We start from the raw sequence: 22,613 nt of genomic DNA, 5'->3' as shown, positions 1-22,613 counted from the left end.
TAAATAATTTGTTATCCATTCTATACCTTTTGAAAAGACAAGAGGCACCACAAGGTAACTTCGTCTCAGTCTCTCAGTAATTAGTTGTTATTTAACTACATCACCTTTCCATTGTTTAGAAAGCAGATAAATGCAGATTAATGAATCAATTACTTTGCTTTTAAGTACTTTTTATTCAGTTAGTATCAGTTTCTCTCCCAGGAGTTTTAAGTAAAAATCATATCCTGCACACTGATTTTAGCACACACTTAAAATATTGGTGTTGGAATACATTGTTGAATTAAATTCTTTGGTTTGGAGTTTGTGCTGAATGCAGGTGGAGAGAAAAGATGCACAGCCCATTTCTGAAAGCAGCAGTTGGTGGGGTTTGAATTACAGTGACTGCTTGTACTTTATGTGGCCATTGAATCTTGTTCCACACCCATTTGTTATGATAACAAATCGCTTGAAAATATGCTTGTGCTGACTTCCATTTTTTATTTTCCCTTTTTGTCTTGCAGCCTGTAGTCTGGCTGCTCATGGAGCAAAGCTTGCAAGCTCATGATGCCGTGCTTTTAATTAATGGCATGGTTGTTTTAGGAGGCCACTGTTCTGCCATCCTCGGGAGGGGAATGCTTTCAAAACAGGTTATCCAAGCCAGATGGTTTAAAAATAATATTCAAATGAAACTTTTAGTTTCTGTGTTTGTTTTCCGGTTAGTATGTGCTCTTGTTCTGTGTCAGTCCACCAGAAGAGCGGTGTCCTGCAGCAGGATGGTGGGAACTGTCACACGAGTGGTGTGACCAGAGCAAGGATTTCAGGGGTCCCAAAGGGACAGTCTGTGCCCAGCACTAGCTAAGATAAATCAGGAATGTGAAAGATCACTGGGGAGGGGGTTGGCACTATGGTTTGGTCCTCAGGTGTGAATGCACTGGAGGTTAAGGTGCCTTTGTGAAGCCTGCTCTACTGTTCAGCCCCTCCTGACTGACCCAAGAGAGTTCAGAATAAGGTCTCCATATTATGGAGTACTTAACAAGGAAATTACTCCCAACCTTGCAACTAAGCCAGCTTTCTGCAGCTGTAGGTAAGAAACAGTGAGTGATATGCAGTTGTTTTTCTAGATGGTTGTATCATTTGCTGTGCTTTCTATGAACTTAAATATGTAAGGTATAAGAAAAAATTATTCTCATAACTGGTAGTTGCCATTGAAACCATTGATTTTGATGTAATATTGAATGGGTTAGCATTAATTTTTTTCTCAATATTAAGGATTATGCCTGAAGAGTTTAATTGTTTAAATTGTTTAATCAACTCTTTGTTGATTAAACTTTTTCTGTAGTCTTTTTGCAAGAACTGGGTTATTGGTTTACATTTCTTTATTGGAAGGATAAGCTGGAGGAAGATATTTTCCCTAAAGCTTGAGGGAAGACTGCCCAGTTTGTGCATCTTAATGTAAACTATTAAATAGCTTCAAAACTCAATATAAGGATTTGCTAAACTTAAAGGCTGCTACATGCTGAAACAATGTTAGTGAATGTTCCTTTTATGTCTGCAGAAGAAATTGCTCTTTTTTCTTTTTTCAGTCCAGAGAACCCTTTTCTTCAATGTCATCAGGCATGTAAGAGCTTTGGTAGTCAGTACTCACAGTAAATTGTCAGCAGAGTTTCCCACATAGGTCCAATGATATGAGGCGAGCTGTGGCCTTCTCTGCCCTTCCTGAATGCATTTTCTAGATGTTTATGGGTATGCTATAAAAAGTAGATTTGGTTAAGATAATAGATCTGATGTTAGTAAGTGGAAGCTGATAAGAGTTTTTAATGTATTTTGGAAGTCTGATTTGATGGGAACATTACTGTGCTTCTACCTAAGTGCTATTTAGAGATTAGATAAATAGATAACATAAATGGATGCTTACTTTGATTAGTCAATAAAGCAGTTCTTGTACAAAAAAAAACAATGCAAAGTGAAAGAAGTAGAGTCAAGCTGAAAAAATGTTTTGTCTACACTATTGACAGCTACAAATTGCAAGACAGGTAGCTTTTGATGATGCTGTATTTCCTCTTATTACTCTATATACCCTAACCCTGTTCCAGTCTCAAAGTCTCTTACACAGAAAGAACCAGCCTTATCAAGACATTTATCAAAATTCATTGAAGACCTGGTTGCACAAGGTGGCCAGTCCAGGAACAGCCAAGTGCCATTTTCACACAGAAATCAACGTAGATTCTTGGAATACTGAGGGGAAAAACTGTGGAATTTGATAGTGATGATGGATCTGTTATTCCAACTTTCTTGACAGTATTTATTTAAAAATACAGTCAAAATTTCTTTTCAATCCACTTAAAAGTAGATAATTCATGAGGCATGTCTTTGTAACTACAAAATACTAAATTACAATACAATTTCTGAACAATTAGGCTAGATGTATCTTTGATTCTTGTGACAAGACTTTTTAATTATTAAGGGTAATTATAACTACTTTTTAAGTCTTTACACCTCTGCCTTCTGATGCATTTAAGTAAGTTTATTTTGTCTTTATGTAACTGCTCTTAATACAGTCATGATCATTTTGTTAAAGTGATCCAGTGAGGTGGCTTTGTTGCTGTATGAAGAAGGCAAATCTCCTATGGCCTTAACTGATGTGTCAGTGTTTTAGGGAAGGCAGAAAGCTCTCCTTTCTCAAGATCCATTGGTGGCTGCTTGGAAGTGTTTGTTAGTGCTCACAGAAGCTAAGGAGGTTCTTGCTTTGATGGAGACCAAGAGACGCTGCTTGTGTTGACACAACAGTGGTACAGAAGGGAGACAACTCCCTTGCTCCAAGGGGTAGGAGACTTGGAGATTTGCAGTCTGTCTGCCTTCAGAGATTCCATGGACAAAACTAAAATTTAAAAAAAAATCAGCATTAGATTTGGTCCAACACTGTCAAACAGCAGAAGAGGGTTGTGTTCAGTTTTGTTAATCTGGAAAAGAGTGGGGTTTGGATCTTGCCACAGGGCTGTTTCAGATTTTGAGTAAGAAAGTTATGGACTAGCCAGCATGTAACAGATGATAGCAGCCTCAATTAACAAATAGTTTTATAAGCTGTACCTTCTTGAAAGTCTGGCTTTTAGTGTAGCTCCTCTGGACTCCTGACTGGGACTGTGGAACTGCCTTACACACACACACACGCCTGTCAGATTTCTTTTGCACTTGCTTTAGCTTTGACAAAGAGTAATCTTTCATGTGGTTGCATAGAAGGGTCTTAATATCTATCCTGTTTCATTTGAAATTTGAGATATTAGAAGGGCTTGGGAATCTATACAGAGAATGAATTTTTCTCTTACATGCTTATAATACATCCAGACCAATTGTAGTATCTAACACTTCTCAGGGAATCTACAGTGATTTTAGGATATGCTGCTAATCTGTGTTTCAGTCACAATATTTTTAGGCCTTTGCAAAGGTAAAATAAAGTTGGTGAGATATGCAAGAAAGAGGATACTTTCCCTTGATTCCTTTCACACAAATAATTGAATGTGTAGGGGGCAGTCACATCCTCTGAGGGTCTCAGCCTGCTGCAGTATGTGAACAGGAAGAGCAAGATGGGATCTGGCCTGCAGCATTATGGAATTCCAGATATGCTTGAGTCTAAAAGAGATTTTGGAATTAGATGGGCAGGTCATCTGGTTTGTCTGCAGTTAAAAGGATACAGATCTGCTGTATCATGATAATTGAAATGCTTGCTACTAGCCAGTGTTTATTCAGTGCAGTACGGTCAAGGGATTGACACCATAATCTTTTCTTTAAGAGGAGGAATAATCCGTGTAGTTAAAGAATGCTTTTATGTCACTGACTACTTCTATATTGTATACAGATTTTTAACTCAGCTATTTCAGCAGGAAGTAATAATTTTCATGAAAATAGTTTGCTTGCTACAGAAGAAAGGCTGAGGGCTGCAATAACTTGCAAGGCATTTTTCCCTGTTGTCTATGAAATGTGCAAAAGTATTTTTTTCAAAATAGCATTAAATTTGTTACCTTTAAGAATCCAGGTATGATTGTTAACAAAGTGTTCATTAGAGTTGAGGTAGCATGCTACAGAAATCTAAATCAAAGAACTCTGCAGCAGAGCAAATCTTCATAGCTTGTACTTCCTCAGCAGTGCAAATCATCTTAGCTTGTGCTTTCTCAAAGAGAATTGTCATCATCACCCTTGCTAAGGGCTTTATAGGAGCTATTTTTGCTATCATCTCTTTTTTTTTAGCAAATATGGTTTGTTAGTCTGCATTTCTCCATAACAGTTTCTTCGTCTTCCAAAGAATCTCAGGATTTCCCCTGAAAGGCATGGTTTTTAATTCTTTTAATAGCAGGCCCCAACATTAAAAGAATGCCAAGATTTATTAAGGTGGATGTACAGTGGCTGCGTTCTTCAGCTAAACAAGTACATAATCCTCTTCACTTAAACATAGTTTAATGCAGTGCATGGGCTTATTGGTAGCCCTTGGGGTTTCCTAGAGGCTGGCAGGGTGTTTTTCAGAGGTGGATGCTGCTGTGATGCAGGGGTACAACGTGAGGCCACACAGCCTCTTCCCACTGCTGCCATGTGGAGAGTAGGCTGCTCCTGGCAGTCGTAAGAGAAAAGCAGCAGCCTTGCTGGAGATGGGGAAATTTCTGCCAGTATTCAAGGGGTTTTTTTTGTGTTTTACTCCTTTTAGTCAATCTGTCCTTTGCTTATTATTTGTTTATTATTAATGTCCTGTGCATTTCTTCAGAAACCTCTGGGCTTGCCTTTAGAAATGCCAAAACTTTAAGTGTTTTTCTAGTTTACTTACCAACACAGACATTTTTTGATGTTAAGGCTGTAGGTCAAATTACAAGTGTGATTCTGAGCTCTTCTTGGGATATGTGCCCTTGACATTAAAGGACTACAAATGTCCTTTTACAGTATTTACCTAGCATACTTTCACTTTAAACCAGGTGGTAGGGCAGGCTTCTACATGCAGGGCTAGCTCTGAATTGAAGGCTGGCAGGAGCAGCACAGTAAGGTCTTTTTAAAATTCAGATGCTTACTGGCTGAAAATCAGTTAAAAAAGTGACTCCCCTTGCAGAGGGGGAGTTTCTCTCTACCTTAATATTGCTTGCCTAGGTCATATGCAACTCCATCCTCTTACCTGCTTCTGGTCAGCGATTTACAGCCCCCAGTGTGTGCTGCTAATTGGCCTCACCGGGTTATTTTTAAGGCAGCTCGAGTACCTGTGTGGTACATGCTGAAGGTGCTTCCTGAGCTCCTGCGTTTGGAAACCCAAGGCAGTGCAGAGGTGCAGCAGCGTTCTGTTTATAGAACTGGGTCAGCGAGTGTGCCTTAAGCCTGACCTCCACCAGGACACTGTTTGCAGGTGCAGTTCTAGATTTTCTATTCTACGTGGATTCAAATATAGCTGATGAGAAGAGTGATGGACTAGCACTGGCAGCAAAGCTGCAGTCCTGAATATGTCAAGAGGGAAAAGCTACTTTCCTCTGGGAGTTTAGAGATCACGTAATGGAACAAAATTCCTGAGTATAAGGGATCATTTTAAGTAAAAGGGAGGCAAATCAGACAAAAAGGGAAAGATTATAAATATTCCTTATGGGAATATGACTTGTGACAGCAGAAATAGTCTCACAGGTAAAGAGAAATTTAACATCTTAAATTTGAAAAAAAAAAAACAAACAGGTAATCATTGTTCTTTCAAACTTGGAGATTCTGACTGAAAACCATAACAGCAATATAGTCCAAACTGAGTGTTTGTTATCTGAGCGCTTTTACCAACACCTTTCTCAGCATCTGAAAGGCATCCGTGAATGATTCATCCTCGTCGTTTCTGCAGTCGCTTAGCTGCCTGCAGGAGGGGTGCGGCTAATGCAGTGTTTGACACACTACTCCGTCCTTCCCAAACTATTTCTCATCTCTTGCCTTTGTTGCTCGGTTTCTTTTTTGTGCTTGGAGCAGCCTGTAATGTTTCGAGGATTGTTTGAGAAGGCACTTTTCCACATTATGAAGATTAGCAGTTAAAGCAGCTCCGAGTATTTGAAGATGGTGCCTTCCATGATGTAACGAGACGTGTTCTTGTTCTGAGCAGGGAATTAATGGCTTGTAATTTGCAGCTCATACAAAATTGATACAAGCACATGGCAGATGTAGAATGTTGAGCCTTGCCATATAATTAAGGAGGAAGTAAGAGTGAAATTAGGGTTAAAAGCCTTGAATAGGCTGATTATTGTTAGGGAACAGTGAAGTGATAAGTCCCTATTAGAGATACAAAAAGCTCAAATAAGTGTAACTTTCCACCATAACTTTGTGGAATTTGCAGTGCATGTAGGTGACAGAGCCCCTAGGTATGGCTTGAGCCAGTCTTGTAGCAGCTTTTATTGTTGGGAAGATGATTTTTTTTAATATGCAAACACATTATTATTTCATTTTCAGTTATGTTGCCTATTAGCTGTAAATTCAGAGAAAAAGTTTAGGGAGAATTTGGCTTGACAAAGCAGTTTAGACTTGGGGGGTTTTATAATTTATTTATTTAAAATTGTATTTTGCAACAATAGTGATCAGATGCTAAAGGCATTAAGAATTTATCTTCCAAGCTTTTAGTACTTGAAACCCATTAAATAATAAAAATATCAATACAGAGAGGGGAAGTCCTTAGGGATTCATAACAAGGAAGAAAAATTAGAATGGTTTTATTTATTTGTTTTTAGGATCCATGCTAATCTTTAATCAAGGAAAAAAAATCTCGTGGGTTTTTTAGAATAAAGTTCTTCCTTGATAAATTTTCTTATGTAAGGAGGGATTCATATATTTTTTGGCACAAGAATATTTTGAAGTGATCTGCAGGAAAACGACTCTTCTTTAAAAGCAGCTGAGTAGGAAAAGCTCTTTAAAAAGCTCTTTAAAAGATCTTTAAATATGAGCTGGAGAGCTTATGTAGCTGACTGTGATATGTGTATGTCTGTGGGAGAATTTAGGCACAAATGTGTGATGTCAGCATTACTGGTGTAGTTGGTTTGCACGTTTTATGAATAACAAAATACTTAAAGTGATTAAAGATAACAGCCATTTAAGTTGTTTGTATATGATGAGATTATCCCAGTGGTTACAGGACCGAAGGGCTTGGCTTTGCTCTCTGTGCTGTCTTTGGTTTGACTCTTGCCATTCTCAGTCTGTTTCTTTGTTTTGAGCTCATGTTACAAAGTGTTGTGGAAACCTCTATAGTAGAAGATGTTGCCGGGCTTTTTATGTTGATCTGTCAAAGTTAACTAACTTCTGTGTGTTTTCACACAGTGACTTGATTTTTCTAAAAGTTGGAAAACATTAAGTGACTTTTTTATTTCAGCACAGTCAATATTATCACAAAGAAGCAGGATAATATTCAAGATCTAAACAGACACATAATTAATATAATAGGTAAATTTCTTAAGTCAGTTAATTCAGTTTGTAACTCTAGCTGCATTGCAAATTCTTCTCCCTCATCCAAAATTCTGTTTTATAAACCTTTGTACATCTTAATTCTTTGCTTTGTTTTTAGTTGTACACTGAGCTAAAAACTAGTATTTGAATCTAGAATTCCTGCCCAGGTAAAATTTGCAGTGCAGTGGATTGCAGGAAAAACTTACAGGAGCTTAAACAGCGTTTGCTTTTGCCTACACTCTTTTTTCTGTACAGGAAGAAAGAGTTAACATTTTTTGAGAAGTGACAATAGAAGAGCTGGGTAGGTTTTGTCTCCTTTCCTCTGTATACATCCTGCATACGAACTTCATTTGTTTGCTTCCTGTGTGGCATTTGCTGCCTCAGGATATTCAAATCTAATTTACAGAATGACAGAATATGCTGAGTTGGAAGAAAGTCACAGGGATCATTGAATCCAAGTCTTTGCCCTTTACAAAACCATCCCCAATTATGATTATGTATTCAAATATGGCCTTGTTTGTTGAATAGACAATGATCTTTTGTTAAATAAATTTTTTAAAAAAAATACGGAAATAGCACCACACCTTCACTTACTACCCTTAAAGGCTATCAGATATTTATTCATTAATTTCACTCCTACAAAGAGTCAGATTTGATAACAGGACAAATTATATGTTGTTATCGTCCTGTTTTCTGATTTATTCTCCCAAGCACAGTCTATAAAACTCTGAACACCAACAGACACCCCACAAAACTTATCCCAAAAGATTTATTTCTTTGCTGTCAGTGGGAGAGACTGGGGTTCTAACAGTGTTCACTAGAGGAGGCGTGAGAATTCCTCTCCCAGGCTGCAAGGACCTTCAGGTCAGTCCATGTCTTGATGCAGCTTTTGCCTTGGCTCCAGCTCCTTGTGCTGGTAGTGCAGAGGCAGTGGAAGCTTTTAGCTACATTTGGGTTGGAATGAGGCAGCTAAAAAATCTGACACACTGGTTTGAGACAGAAGGAATGTATTTGTAAAGCAGGGCTGCTGCTGGGATGGTTTTAGCATCTTTCAACCTGCTTTTCCTCTCTTCAAAACTGCTGTGCTGGCTTAGCCATCCTTAGTTGCAGCTTTAGTGTATTCAGCCATAGCTGTTAATTTATGGTGTTAATTTATCTGTGTTCATCACTTAGAATTAACTGTGTTTCTACTGAGGTGTTTAAAATGTGTAATTTTTTTAAAGACAGCATCTTTGCATGCAATACATGTATGTATGCAAAAATCACTTTTCATTTTTGCTGTAAAATGACAGAATATTGAGACATGCAGAAGGAATTGCTGCTATCCCTGTTTGCATAAGATACTCAAATAGTAATTTCATTAGATGTCACTGCTGGTTTTACCTCCTAATAATCAAATATTCAGTTCTGTGCATTCAGGATGGAAATTGTTAATTGAAGCTGTGAAAGTATGCTAAGGGTAATTAGGGCTGATTTGTGTGCTGAAGTTAGCATAATCCATAACAATTTCTTATATGACTATGAAGAAGCATTTATTAACAAATTTGGTCCACATTAAATTGCAGTTCATTTTCTACACAACTTCAGTGAGTCTGTACTTTAAAATTGTCTTTTAAAGCATTCTGGGTCGTAGTTCTCAGGTTGTAAATGGGAAATGTGCAAATATTCTCCTCATCAGATCTTCATGGGTTAATTTCTCATGCCATGCTAGATTAGTTGCTTTTATATATTCCATTGATATATTTGTGAATATGAAGTTACTATATTAAATCTGGGTAAAACCAAGTTTGTGCTTCCCCAAAATCTGTGTTTTCAGACAATAGGTTATTACAAAAAAACCTATTGTTATCTACAGCTTTTGTTTGGTAACAAATGGCTGTGCCTTTTAGATATTGTATTGCAGGAGATCATGACAGAGAGTCTTATTTGAGTACATATAAACAGAAAGAGCAGCCTTTTATTTTTAATATGCAAAAGCATAAGAGCACATACTTTGGCTGTTGTCATGGTGTGTATATATACATGTTCTTACAGCAGTTTTAGTTCAAGACTTAAGTGAGTTTAATTTTTTTTTCTTCCTCCTAAAATTGGACTTGCTTCTGTAGTACGAAGTTTTAATACAGTTTTAATTAATGTCAAATGTTAGTTTATCAGTGCTTACCCAGGTGTCTTCACAGAGATGGGATAATTTATTGCTTTTGAAAAATCTTTCCTATTTTATTCTAATTCATAGTTGCTGGTTCACTGAAATATTTAAATATCTGAGGTATAGAGGAGTAATTTCTCAAGTCTTTATTTTCATTATAGAACGTTTTTCTGGTGACATTTAAAAAGGATGAAATGGTTTGTGTGTCTTCGCTTTGCATTTTTACATTGCTAAGCTTATCACTTCAGTAACAGCATGTGTGAGAACTAGAGTATGTGAGTTTCTAACTTTTTTGGGTCTTCATTTGCATTTGGTAGAGGTGTTGACAAACATCCAGAAATTTGCTATTTTTAGTGTAATGCCTTAGATACTGATAAAATAGCACAGTGAAATGTTTCTTGCTGTAAGGGTTGTACTATACAAACTATTTTTTCCAGCATGAGGCGGGTGTTGCATCTTCATCAAAACAGCTGCATCTAGACCTGTAGGCAATTGATTGTGTTAAATGTGGAGTTAAAATAATGAATTAAAGTTATCCTAGGGGGTAGCTGTGATGTTCAAAATACATAGTGATGAGAGCTTTTGTAGTCTTTGGGAAAGGACGAAGCTGATGTTTCCTTTTACAGGAAAAATATGACTTTTCTTGTGATTGATGAACTCTTTCAGAAGGCTGCATGATACTTCTCAAATTCTTCAAGCTCTATTTTGTGGGGTTTTTTTAGAGAGCTACAGATCAGTGGCATCTGCAAATAGCTATATTTATTATAGTATGTATTTTACACACCAGCTACTTTGCTACTTTGCTTTTGCACAAAGCAGAGTCCTGGAGATGCAGCCCTGTTCTTCAGCAATTGCTACAAATTCTAATGCTACATCACAGTCTGTGTTTCTTTATGTGTTGTTTTTTGGTTTATCAGTGAGTGTTAATATTAAATCTGGAAATGGAAACTGGAAAACTTGAAACTGTTCAAACTCAGGACATGAAACATTGTAAAAGTTGTGCACAGATATGATTGCATTCTGCATGTACATTTCAGACTTTATTCACCCATAGAGTTATATGCTTATTTTATTTTTCCTTTTGTATTAACTAGCACACTCTTCCATTTCAGAATGTATGAAAACATGTCCACAATGGTGTATTTAAAGGAAGAGAAGTTGGAGAAGCTTTCTCAAGATGAAATCATTGCCAAAACTAAGCAAGTGATTAATGGACTAGAGGCACTGAAGAATGAACACAATTCAATTTTACAGAGCTTACTTGAAACACTGAAGTGTTTGAAGAAAGATGATGAAACTAATCTGGTGGAAGAAAAATCAAACATGATTCGAAAGTCACTGGAAATGCTGGAGCTTGGCCTTAGTGAAGCACAGGTAAAGTTGTGGTAAATATTAAGCATTTCAGACATTTCTCTGCTGATCTTAGTAATATGCTGGGACGTTTATATTTTTCTTGGATATTAAGGACAGAAGGTGCTGTAATTAATAGAGGTAGTTACTGTCCATTGTGCTGTGTTACAGAACTAATTATGCATTCAGTGTTAAAGCCCTGAAACTCATGTCTGGGCTCCACTTGATGTCAGTGAGACACTAACGTTTTCTGTTTAGACTTTTCCACATCAGGCGTTAGGCAGGTAATGTTCAAGCAGCTCAAGAACTGAACAGTGGCATTTGAACTCTAAATGATGGCATAGGAAGGTCTCAAACACATCTAATAAATGAATTTGCTCCAGCCTTTGAGCTTTGGTGTAGCCTTTAATTCATGTTTATATCCCTTTGAATCAGATTTTTTATAGTAGCATATGATGCTCTTAGAGCTTAAGAATCTCTAATGTTTCCTGAATGTTTTACTAAACCAAAATTGAAACTAAAAGCTTTTTAAAGTTTAAGACCTGAGTACAGATTCTGAGCAGCTTTGACTGGTGCATTAAAGTGAGGACTCTGAGCTAATTTTTATGGACTGTTAGTCAATGAAGAAACCATCTGAAGATGAGTGAAAAGTTTCATGTTTATTGGGTTGTCAGGACTATATTTACAGTACAATTTCATGATATTTTGTACTAAGTAAAAAACCTAAAATGATGTAATATGACAGTCCTCACTGTAAAATGGCAGAGTGTTTGCATGTGAGTTGAAAATGCCAATGAGTTAGTTCTACATTAATAGGCTTTCTGTTGGTTTATAACTGTGCTCAGACTTCCCTTCTGGATTGAGCTATTATTGTGTGGTGATCTGGAAGTTGTGTGCATTGGATCATGGTGAATGGAGAGTGAGAGAATGAAATGTGGGTTATCAGAGAGGGGAATGCAGAAGCCCTGGACAGACTGTCAGGCCTTAGTTATATACTGTACACACTTTGATGCCTTGTATAGGAGGAAAGTGCTGGAAGATACATGGAGTAAAATTGCAATAGTTGAGTTCCTTTAATGGTTGTAGAAGATGTGCAAGTGAAAGAGTAACTTCTGTGTAGTATTAGGACTCTGAAAAGCTAGTTCTGATTCTTGGCTCTTATCAGGAGCCTCAGATGCAGATGTCCCTGCCTTGTTTGCCTCACATGGTACTTTGTGAACTGTGGTGGTGAGGAGCCAAAAAGTCTGCATTTGCTGCCTTTGTTAGGAAGCCAATTCCACTTCAGACTGCTGCTCTCAGACCTGATAAGGTTACTCTTCCTGAATGCTTTGAGTTGTAACAATGTAGTATGTTTTAAATTATGTTTTAAATTTCAGATACGGAAATAGATGGTTTTTGTGGCATGCATGTAGGTCTGGTGATGTGTTATTTCCATGAAAATTAAACTAACTTTGCTGAAGAAGTAACCAGACTTTTCTTTCAGATAATTGTAGTGAGTAAGACTACAAAATATTATTGTTTGCCATTGTAGCTTGTTCAGTGTTTGAATATGTTGACCCTATTATCACAATTTTCCTAAATATGCTTTATCATTATATAAATGCCACTGTGGGAATTGACCAAGTAATTAAAAATATTAGAACAAATTTTAATGTGTAAATAGATAAGTGCGGAGGTCTGGAGTTTTGGACTGGTGTTAGGAAATTATACCTGGAGTTTTCCTTCCTTTTATAGGAAAAATCAGTTTCTAAAGGCTTAATGAGTATTTTGACACCTGAAATTTCAGCTAAGGAGACCATCTGTTTCACATGAAATACTTAGTTTAAAACCACTTAACTTTGTTTTTTAAAAAACCATGAAACTGAGGAAATGAAATACTAGTAACTTGGGTATGTCTACCTGATCTAAAAGATTTGTACTCTCACCAGTGGTCCATTCTTGCAAGGTGTGTATCCTGGGACTGCTGCCAGCTGTTCTACATGTGTCAGTGGGAGATTGCATAAACAGGGAAGGGAGAGTATCTTCTGCTGGTAGTGTTTGGCTTTCACTTAATAAGCACCTTTTTCATTTCACTTTGCTCAGCAAAAATACCCCAGTCCAAGTTAAGCTGCTTTTATGAGTGTTCTATTTTTTGTCTTTAATGTGACTGTGTTTGCAAGTCTGCACACTCAAGCTTATGATTAGTAATATAAAGTGCATCTCTAAATTGTGTGTTCAGTTACACGTTCAGATCTCAGTCAAATAAGTGTCCCTTTGAAGTATTACCATTGTGCTGAGGTGTTCATCTTTAGGAGCTGTAAGCATGTGTACAAATCCTTTTTTTGTCTGGAAGGTGCTAAATTAGAGCTCTGTGTTAGTTTTTAGGTTATTTTTGTGATCCTGCAAGCTTGAAAGTATTACTGCTCCATTTTATGTTAGTGGAACAAAGATTTCCAGTTCAGTAATCTAGTTCAAATTTTTCATGTATTTTGAGATTATATTTAATGTTCAGGGAATTCTGGAACAATTTTAACTTCTGATAGCATCATGGAAAACAATTATTTAGTAAAGAGTTCCTCTAGGTTGGGACCCCAGTGAGGGAAGAATATGGACCTGTTGGAGCAAGGCCAGAGGAGGTGCATGATGACAGTCAAGGGGCTGGAGCATCCCTGCTCTGGAGACTGGCTGAGAGAGCTGGAGAAGAGAAGGCTGCAGGGAGACTTTTTAGAGCCCCTTACAGGCATGGAAGGGGTTACAAGAGAGCTGGAGAGGAACTTTTCACAGATCATGTAGTGACAGGACAAGGCAGAATGGCTTCAAACTGAAAGAAAGTTGGTTTAAATTGGATTTATGGAGAAATTCTTCCGTATGAGGGTGGTGAAGTAGTGGAACAGGTGTCCTGAGCCTGGAAGTGTTCAAGGCCAGGTTGGATGGGGCTTTGAGCAAGGTGGAAGGGGTCTGGAAAGAGGATCTTAGAAAGACCCTTCCAACCCAAATCATTCTGTGATTCTAAATGGTAAAAAGGTTTAGAGGAAAAGTGAGAACCATATCTAAAAAGAAGAGAAATGGGAATGTTTACCAAATTTCACAGCTGACATAGGTTTAAATAATGAAAACGTTGTATGTTATGAACAGAACTGCATTCTAGGGGAAGCATCTCGTGTGACACATTCTGCTTTTCAGGTAATGATGGCCTTGTCAAATCACTTAAATGCAGTGGAGTCAGAGAAGCAGAAATTGCGGGCTCAGGTTCGCCGGCTATGCCAGGAGAATCAGTGGCTCCGGGATGAACTTGCCAATACTCAGCAGAAACTGCAGAAAAGTGAGCAGTCTGTGGCTCAGCTGGAGGAAGAAAAGAAACATCTAGAATTCATGAATCAATTAAAAAAATACGACGACGATATTTCACCATCAGTAAGTTCCTGCCTAGTGAAACACTAAAAGCACCTTACGTTTACATGTGTTGTAAATCTGCCTATTTTACAAGAAATAACACAGATACATTTTATTTGCCCCTAACATATATTTGTCATTAAAATGCTACCTTGTTACTAGTGTCACATAGTTTGCAGAATGATTCTGAGAGCTCATTCTTATTTTAAGAGAGTATATATTTCACTGTGTGTAGATAATAAAATATATACTCTTGTGAGGAACAAAATTGATGAATACTCATTTAGTATCACGTAAGCTTAAAAATGTGAAGAACTGGACCAAAGCAAAAAATCTCACTTCAATAAACTCAGCAGTTAAAATAAATGAGAAATCTAAGCTGCGAGACATTTTAAATACCTAGAGGACTTGTCTTATTTTGACTGCAGGAAAAATACTTAGTTTTTGTCTTGTGAAATCAGTGTATAACTTTTATATCTTGTGCTGAGAATTTACACAAAGATAAGATGTTATTGAATCACCTTTCAGGACCATCTGCCAGACACTGTGGTCATCTGCATGTATTCAAGTCTGTTGTATTATGTATTCTTTGATTCAGAGAGAAAATGGGCACAACTTTAATTTACAGAAGGAACTTACTACTTAAAAAGACTTCTGATTTATTTGCCCTTCATTTTATTATTTTATTTTGCTTCCTTAGGTTAGGTGGCACTGTAGAGAAGGATCTCATTTTGTGTGTTCAAACCTCAGTGGTGTCTTGGAAAGTGCAGTTTTTCATAACTAATTGTTTCAGCAATTTTAATGGTTGAAAATGGGTGTGATTTAGTCATGCTTAACTGTCTGCTCAGCTACTCCTTATTATACATGGTGAGAGTTATTTTGGTCAGATGCACCTGGAATTTTTCATAGTTGTTCCATGACTTGGTATTTGTAGATGAGTTTGCCAGTGAAGCCTGTTCAGAAAAGGGTCAGTGGAGGGAATATTGGGGGTTTTGATGTGCTATATTGTTGGACTGTAATCTGCAGGTGGATTAAATAGCTCCATTATTTGAAGTTGAATTAACAAATAGAGTCCAAATAAGCCAAGCATCTTTATAGTTTTACTAACCATATGTACAGTCTCTGTTTCTAGCCTTTGAAATAGTTCTATAGACTCAGTATGAGGTAAGAATCAAAATTAAAATTATCAACTTCCCATGTGAGATGCAGTCCCATCAGTTTGCTGGTTTTACAGTGCCCTTGTTCTGCCATCACTGAATTTGAATGCCAGCAGCAGTTGGCTTTTTCTCATCTGTGGAAAAAGGTGTTGAATGGAGACCCAGAAAAATAAGAGTGTGTTCTGCCTCTTGGTTTTCTCCTTACTGAGCTCATAATTTCTGAGAAATACAAGTATTTATATTGTGTAGGCTCAACATTTAGGAAACAGGACTAAGGGATAATCTGTCTCTTCATTTCACATTTGAAATGATCTTTGGATGCTTAAAATTAATTTACACGATGGGTTCTGCAGAAATTAATATGGTTCCAGATGGAGACTATTGGAAATGAACTTCCTTTCAAGTGTTCTTGTTTTGTTTGGTTTAGTTTTTTGATTTTTGAACTTTACACATTATAATTACAAAATCTTATTGTTTGAACAGAAGTTGAGTGCTCAGGAATTGAGGCCTCCTTATTCCTCTCCCTTGCCCAACTATAACTGTGTTTATGACTATAAAAGGTACCATGGACAATTCCGTACTGAGTAGAGCTTACTCTTCATGAGACCTAATGCCTCTGTGAGAATGGCAAATGTATTCTTGTGTGCTTAAATTGAGACTGAAATCTAGGAGACCTCATTTCTATTCCTGGCCCTTTTGAAGGTGTCCTGTATTGTTTTGGGACAGAGTGTGTAAATACATTAAAATGCAGGACCTTTCTAAAACTTCAGTGGGAAATGTTATTCTTGTCAATTCTGAATGTGGGGTTTTCTTTTAACATTGCTGATTAACTGGAGTGTCCTCTTATGCCTGAGATTTAATTTGTTGGGTTCGGGGTTGTTCTATAGGAGGATAAAGATACGGATTCCACCAAAGAGCCTTTGGATGATCTATTTCCCAATGATGAAGATGACCAAGGACAAGGAAGTAAGTGTATTTCAGGTTACACTGTTGGTGTGTTTCTGCAGTGCAGAATATAAAGATGCTCTTTACAAAAATGTGTCCATGCTTGGGCACCACTGGGACACAGCTGGAGTGGTGAATGCCTCAGCTAGAATAAGGAATCCAATCATTGATATACATTCTGTAAATTGGAATGTATAGAACTGGGGCTTAGGTTTTTAAAAAGAGTTTACCAGCTACTGTAAAGCTCTTCAGACTGATTTAAATTCAGAATTTGTCCTGTTTTCCTTTGGGGCCTCAGAATGGTTGGTTGCAAGTGACCGAGGCAGATTCTAATCAGATGGTGAATTCTCTTAATGACCTTTTTAATGATCTGATTTGAGATTCTTGTGGCAGCTTTCAGTATGAAATCTTCTTCATATAGTCTTTTGTCCTTTGCTAAGGTTTCTGCATTAGTTTTAATACTATTTGTGGAATAAATACTTACTGTTTGTCTTCAGGTGAGCAGAGCTGAGGCATTTGCAGTGCAACTTTGATGTAGATGTTTGGTAGTGTGATTGAAAAAAGCTCTTGGTAGATAAGCTCTGCTTAGTGGAATGTGTTTTTTTGTATGTGTGTAAACACAGAATATATGGATGTTGTGGAGTCAGTGCAGTGTGCTGGGAGCAGAATGGTTCTTACCAGACAAATGACTTGAGGGAAAATGTCTGAAGGCACCCATCTTTGCAATCAGCAGTTTCAAATTTTCTTTATGGTCATACAAGGTACACTGCATTCTTGTCAGTATAATAAAGGTGTCCATAGCCAGCACTGAAGGGAAGGCTTGTAGAGTGTACAGTAGGTCAGTGTTGATCTTGAACTCCTTCCTAACTCATCCTTGCTTCCCTAGAATTTTCTAGTAGGAAGATTGAGAGGCAAAGCTCCCTTACTTGGCTTTACAAAAGGCAAAGTTGACATGTCAGTGATTTCTCTGAGCTTCCAAAAAAAAAAAGCTGAAATGCTTCCAAGCTGAAATGCTTCAGTGCTGTGGCAGGCAGTGGCTCTGAGTAGAGGCTTGGGCTTGTGTGATTCCACTAACATAAAAATGCTCCCACTTTCTGTGAGAGTGGTTTTTGCTTAATAGAAAGGAGGGAATAAAGTCAGGCTCTTGGCTGGAGCCCTTATCTTGTGCCTTCTCTAGAATTTAATGAAAATGAATAAGAGGGGATATTCTAAATGCCAGAAAATGGTGAGGTGGAGAGAAAAGGGGTCATACATTTTGGGGAGAAGTGGAAGAGTGAGGATTTCAACAACCAAAGGTTAGGAGCTACTGGAAAATAAGTGGCAAAGCTTGAGAGTTAGCGAGTAAAACTTAAAGGTTGACATTGACTCAGGGCATTTTGTCCTGCAGCTGTTATTTCTGGCATCCAAAGTGTTTCTGTCCTTTATGTGCTAACCTTAAGTGCTCTTTGGCAAAGCAAGGGAAACAAAAGGGAAACAAAAAAAATTGTATGTTTAGAGAAGAAGAATAAAGGAAAAAGCTTTTCTGCTGGTATTCAGATTATGTATGTTAGTGTTCCTTTCATATGAAAACAGCCATATTTGTCAGTGCAAAATTATGATATAATCTTGAGAATGTTAATGGTTTGCTGAGATGAAATAGTTTCCTGCTTTCTTCATTACTTTATTACATTTGGCCCTTTGAGCTACTAGAAATGTAAAAATAATAGTAACACAATACTGGACAGGATATGAAGAATCAGTCATATTTCTACTGTCACTGTTCAAGGCAGCCCGACTGCTGTGAAGTCTGTTCTGATGCTAATTCTGTGTATTGAAAAAATAAAATTCAGTGAGTCTCACTTTGTGCCACAGAGCACTCCTGTGAGATGATTTATTTACAGTCATCTTTTATACAAGTTGAAATTTTATGGCTTTCTTTCAGTTCAACAGCAGCATAGCAGTGCAGCAGCTGCTGCCCAGCAAGGTGGCTATGAAATTCCAGCAAGATTACGGACCCTACATAATCTTGTTATCCAGTATGCTTCCCAAGGTAGATACGAGGTTGCTGTGCCTCTCTGTAAACAAGCTCTTGAAGATCTGGAGAAGACTTCAGGTCATGACCATCCTGACGTTGCCACTATGTTGAACATACTTGCTTTGGTGTACAGGTTTGTATACTGACATAGATAAATACCAGTGAAATAAATACTTAGTATTTGGCTACAATCTTTTAACTAGAAGATTCAGACTAGAATTTTTTCCCTGTTCTATTTTTCTTTTAAAATTATTATTAAAACCCTCAAGAGGTTCCTAAAATGTTTGTATGTCTCCGTATACTTAAAAATCAAAGAAGACGCTGGATTTTGCCTATACCTTTGCTTTGGGAATGAAGTTGGTTTTGATTTCTTTTTTGTCTACTGAGGGGGCATGTCTTAAATATCCACTTCGAGGTAATCTAGAGGTAGAAATTGGACATCAGTGTAGAAATAGTACATGCTCAGTACAGTCCTCAACTAGGAAACTATTTACAGTTACAGGCTCCAGGGTTCTACTTCCTAATTTATGAATATATTCTCAATTATTCTTCTTTTGTAGTAGCATTATTAGGTCAATAGTGAACTCAGCTTAATTTTTATGATTCTTCATTCCTGAATCTCCAGTGTTAATTACATCTCTTTACAATTCAGAGACCAGAACAAATACAAAGATGCAGCAAATCTCCTGAATGATGCCTTGGCCATCCGTGAAAAGACTTTGGGCAAAGATCATCCAGCGGTTTGTATACATGAGATTATCCTAGTTTTAGTTTGGTTTTCACTGAACTTTTTTTCAACTAATTCTAATATCAAACTCAACAGAGAAGGTTTTAGGGCTTGGCTTGTCTTTAAACAGTACAGGTAGGAGGCCACATTATATTCAGTGCTATTTCACCATAAATAATTCGCCCATACTTGATTTTGGATTGCCTGGATTTTCTATGAGAAATCAGTTTGTGAAGAAAAATTTTAATTTGTTTACTCAAATAACTTTATTATACTTGGATTGAAGGGGCACTTCTGATATGATTTCCTGCTACCTGTAAATGAAATAAATCAAGCTTTTGCAAAATTCATATGATACTTTTGTGGCCTCTGGGATGCAGGGCAGCTCAAAGTATAGATGTATAGAGAGGTGCCTTTGTAAGAGAAGAACATGTGAAGATGTGCAGTAAATGACATATCCACAAAGGAAGCAAAATTATTTCATGATTTAGGTTTTTCTTTCCTCTCTTGAAATTTGCATTTAATAATAATTATTTCTTCACTTGTAAATTTCAAGAGGTCTATCCTGTGCATGGAAAATTTGATAACACCAATGCCTTGCAGATGTGCTTATTTGTCAAGCATTTGTATCAGCAGATTTTAGTGTATTTAATGTTTCTCTGCTGTTGACAGGTGGCGGCAACTCTTAACAATCTTGCAGTACTTTATGGTAAACGGGGAAAGTACAAAGAAGCAGAACCATTGTGTAAGCGAGCTCTGGAGATCAGAGAAAAGGTATGAGTGACAAATACAGAGCCTCTGAAGTGACTTTGTGGCGGAGAAAGCAAAGTTAAACGCTTACTTTTTTATGCTTCAGTTGAGTAGATCTTCCAGATAAAGCCCAGAGTTAACAATGCCTAGCAGTTAGGAGTGTCTGAAATTCAGAACAGTAGGAAATTCCAGTAGTGCCACGGAATTGCTGGAGCACTCTGGGTGTGTGCTAAATTCTGTATTTTCTGAGAAACCTTATTTACCTTTTCCCTTCCCATTTCATAGCTAAATAGTCTTTGATTTGACAAGAGCATTGGAATTAAAAAATGAAACTTAGCTAAAATTTTTAAGTTGGTTATTCTTTATGTGGTATTTATTTTAGTCCATGAGACTGCATCTTCAGGTTTATATAATACTCTCCACATAATATTGTTTTACTGCTTACTTTGTTTCTCTTATGGATTGTTCTGCATCATTCTCAGTTTGCGATAGAACTGAGTAATTTTCATATCTTTGAAATGCAGCTTTTGCTTTTGTCATCCTTACGTTGAGTTGAGGAGGAATAAAACTAACAGGATGTTTCAAAATGATTCCTAAACTCTGATGTGATGATTAGAAAACATTTTAATACAGTGTATTTCATTCCCAGGTCCTAGGGAAAGATCACCCTGATGTTGCCAAGCAATTAAACAACTTGGCTTTGCTATGCCAGAACCAGGGTAAATACGAGGAGGTTGAATATTACTATCAGAGGGCACTTGAAATCTACCAAACTAAGCTGGGACCAGACGATCCAAATGTTGCAAAAACAAAGAACAATCTGGTAAGCCTTTCCCGAAGTAGACCTGAGACAAAATTTCTTATTAATTGAAATGCAATTTTATCCACAATGTATTGTATTTCTTATTTATAAAGGTAAATAAAGCAGTGTGCTGATACCTTTTGGGGGTTATTTTGTTTTTAGGCATCCTGCTATCTAAAACAAGGCAAGTTCAAGCAAGCAGAAACTTTATACAAAGAGATCCTTACTCGCGCCCATGAACGGGAGTTTGGCTCTGTAGATGGTAAGAAACTGAGTCCCTAGATTTGAATTTATGTTTTATTTTTGTAGTTGTGAAATAAAGTTTGCAATAAATCAATAGTGTCCTGATTAAAATTGTTTTCTGCTTTAGGTGGACTTAAAAGGTGAGCTGATAGATATGTTGGAAGTACATTCACCATAAGAGAGTTTTTAGATACAGCAGCAAACAATTCATAAACATGAGGTAGACTTAGTGGGTTCATGTTTTATGGATTTTTTTTTTCTTGCATAATTTATCTTACACCCCACTAAACCCAATTCTGATGTTTTTATAGAGGCAGAAAAATGTACATCACTTCCCAGTCACAGGAAAAAAATCAATGCAGGATTTTTAGTAGCATAAATAAAGACATTGTTAATGCAAGCCCATTAACACATTTAAAGAATGGGGAAAATACTTTTAAATTGGGAATTACACTGTACATTGAAGTCATGAGCATTTTATAGACTAAAAATCCTAGTAAAGAATTTTCATTGCATTCCATGACAGTAGCATATTCACCACTTAGTAGATGTCAAAGTATTTGCTAGGATAAAAGAAATAAATTCATGTTTTCTAGCACAGAACTAGATGCATGACAAATGGGTGGCAGTATATACTGACTTCAAAGCTTCTCAGAAGTAACTGTTCCTAAGTTAAGATAAGAAAAGGAGACAGAATTGTAAAAATGTAAAAGAAATGCATGTTTTATTTATCTGCTGCTTGTAGTATGGACAGTAAGGTTTTTTTTCAGCAATAGTAGAATTCTGTGGTTCACTGCTTCATTTCTGAGTGGTGAAAATCAAACAATCAATACCTTGTAGTTTTTTTCTTCTATCAAATACTTTCTTGTTTCACCAGATGAAAATAAGCCTATCTGGATGCATGCAGAAGAGAGGGAAGAATGCAAAGTAAGACCATTGCCATAAAACTTTTTTGGAGCTTATACTTGTTTAAGTTGCAAATCAGATTTTTTTTTTCAACTATACCTTTGTTCTAGGGAAAGCAAAAAGATGGCACATCTTTTGGAGAATATGGTGGCTGGTACAAAGCTTGCAAAGTCGACAGGTGAGTAATTTCTTTACAGGACAAACAACTCATTAATACTCAGTGTCTCAGATTAAGGCATTTTTAAAAATGAAATCAAAGCAACTCCTTGCTTAGGACTATATAAAAAAAGTATTAAAAATTCCAGGCCCAAGACTGGTTGTCAGGAATACAGCAACAGTTCTCAAGTCCTGAGGCTGCTTTTATTCGAGGCTGGTTAGATCCAGTAAGTGATGTAAAATTGCACCACTTGTGTTCTTGGCAGTCCTTCAGGTGGCAGCACAGGTCATCTTTCCTTCTATACCACTGCTTGGCATGGCTGCCCTCCCTGCCCCTGCACGGCCTCTGGAGAGGGCCAGGAATGAGACTGCAAATAACTGCACCTTGAGTTACCCAGCTGGCACAAGGAAACAAAGCTAAACTGCCACAACTAAGCATTATTTGAGTTTCTCAATCTTCAAGGATATAGTTGGGTGAATGACCATGTATACTTTGAAGTGAAATAAGAGAAGCAAGGATTTCAACTTGGATTATATTGGTGAATTTTTTTTTGTTTGTTTGCTCTAATTTTGTTCCTTTAATGCAACCTTTTTAACATGTAAGGGTTGCAGTGTATGAAAAAACCTGCAACTAGTACTGA

General features: G+C 37.1%; 1 protein-coding gene across 5 annotated transcripts in view; it reads left to right on the top strand.

Moving 5' to 3' along the window:
• Positions 1-22,613, top strand: part of KLC1 (kinesin light chain 1) — a 43,344-nt gene that overhangs the window by 6,037 nt on the left and 14,694 nt on the right. For all 5 annotated transcript variants that reach the window (XM_083863267.1, XM_083863268.1, XM_083863269.1 and 2 more), the window contains exons 2-11: positions 10,663-10,924; positions 14,063-14,293; positions 16,317-16,395; positions 18,296-18,521; positions 19,041-19,128; positions 19,788-19,889; positions 20,515-20,688; positions 20,830-20,929; positions 21,788-21,837; positions 21,927-21,994. In XM_083863267.1, coding sequence (XP_083719393.1) covers positions 10,664-10,924; positions 14,063-14,293; positions 16,317-16,395; positions 18,296-18,521; positions 19,041-19,128; positions 19,788-19,889; positions 20,515-20,688; positions 20,830-20,929; positions 21,788-21,837; positions 21,927-21,994 — 1,379 coding nt within the window. In that variant the 5' untranslated portion in view covers position 10,663. The remainder of the gene's footprint in view (positions 1-10,662; positions 10,925-14,062; positions 14,294-16,316; positions 16,396-18,295; positions 18,522-19,040; positions 19,129-19,787; positions 19,890-20,514; positions 20,689-20,829; positions 20,930-21,787; positions 21,838-21,926; positions 21,995-22,613) is intronic.

Source organism: Zosterops lateralis, assembly GCF_965231275.1.
Source record: "Zosterops lateralis genome assembly, chromosome: 6".
Classification (NCBI taxonomy): Eukaryota; Metazoa; Chordata; class Aves; order Passeriformes; family Zosteropidae; genus Zosterops; species Zosterops lateralis.
Note: the sequence above shows the minus strand (reverse complement) of the source record. Positions and strands in the feature narration are given on the sequence as shown.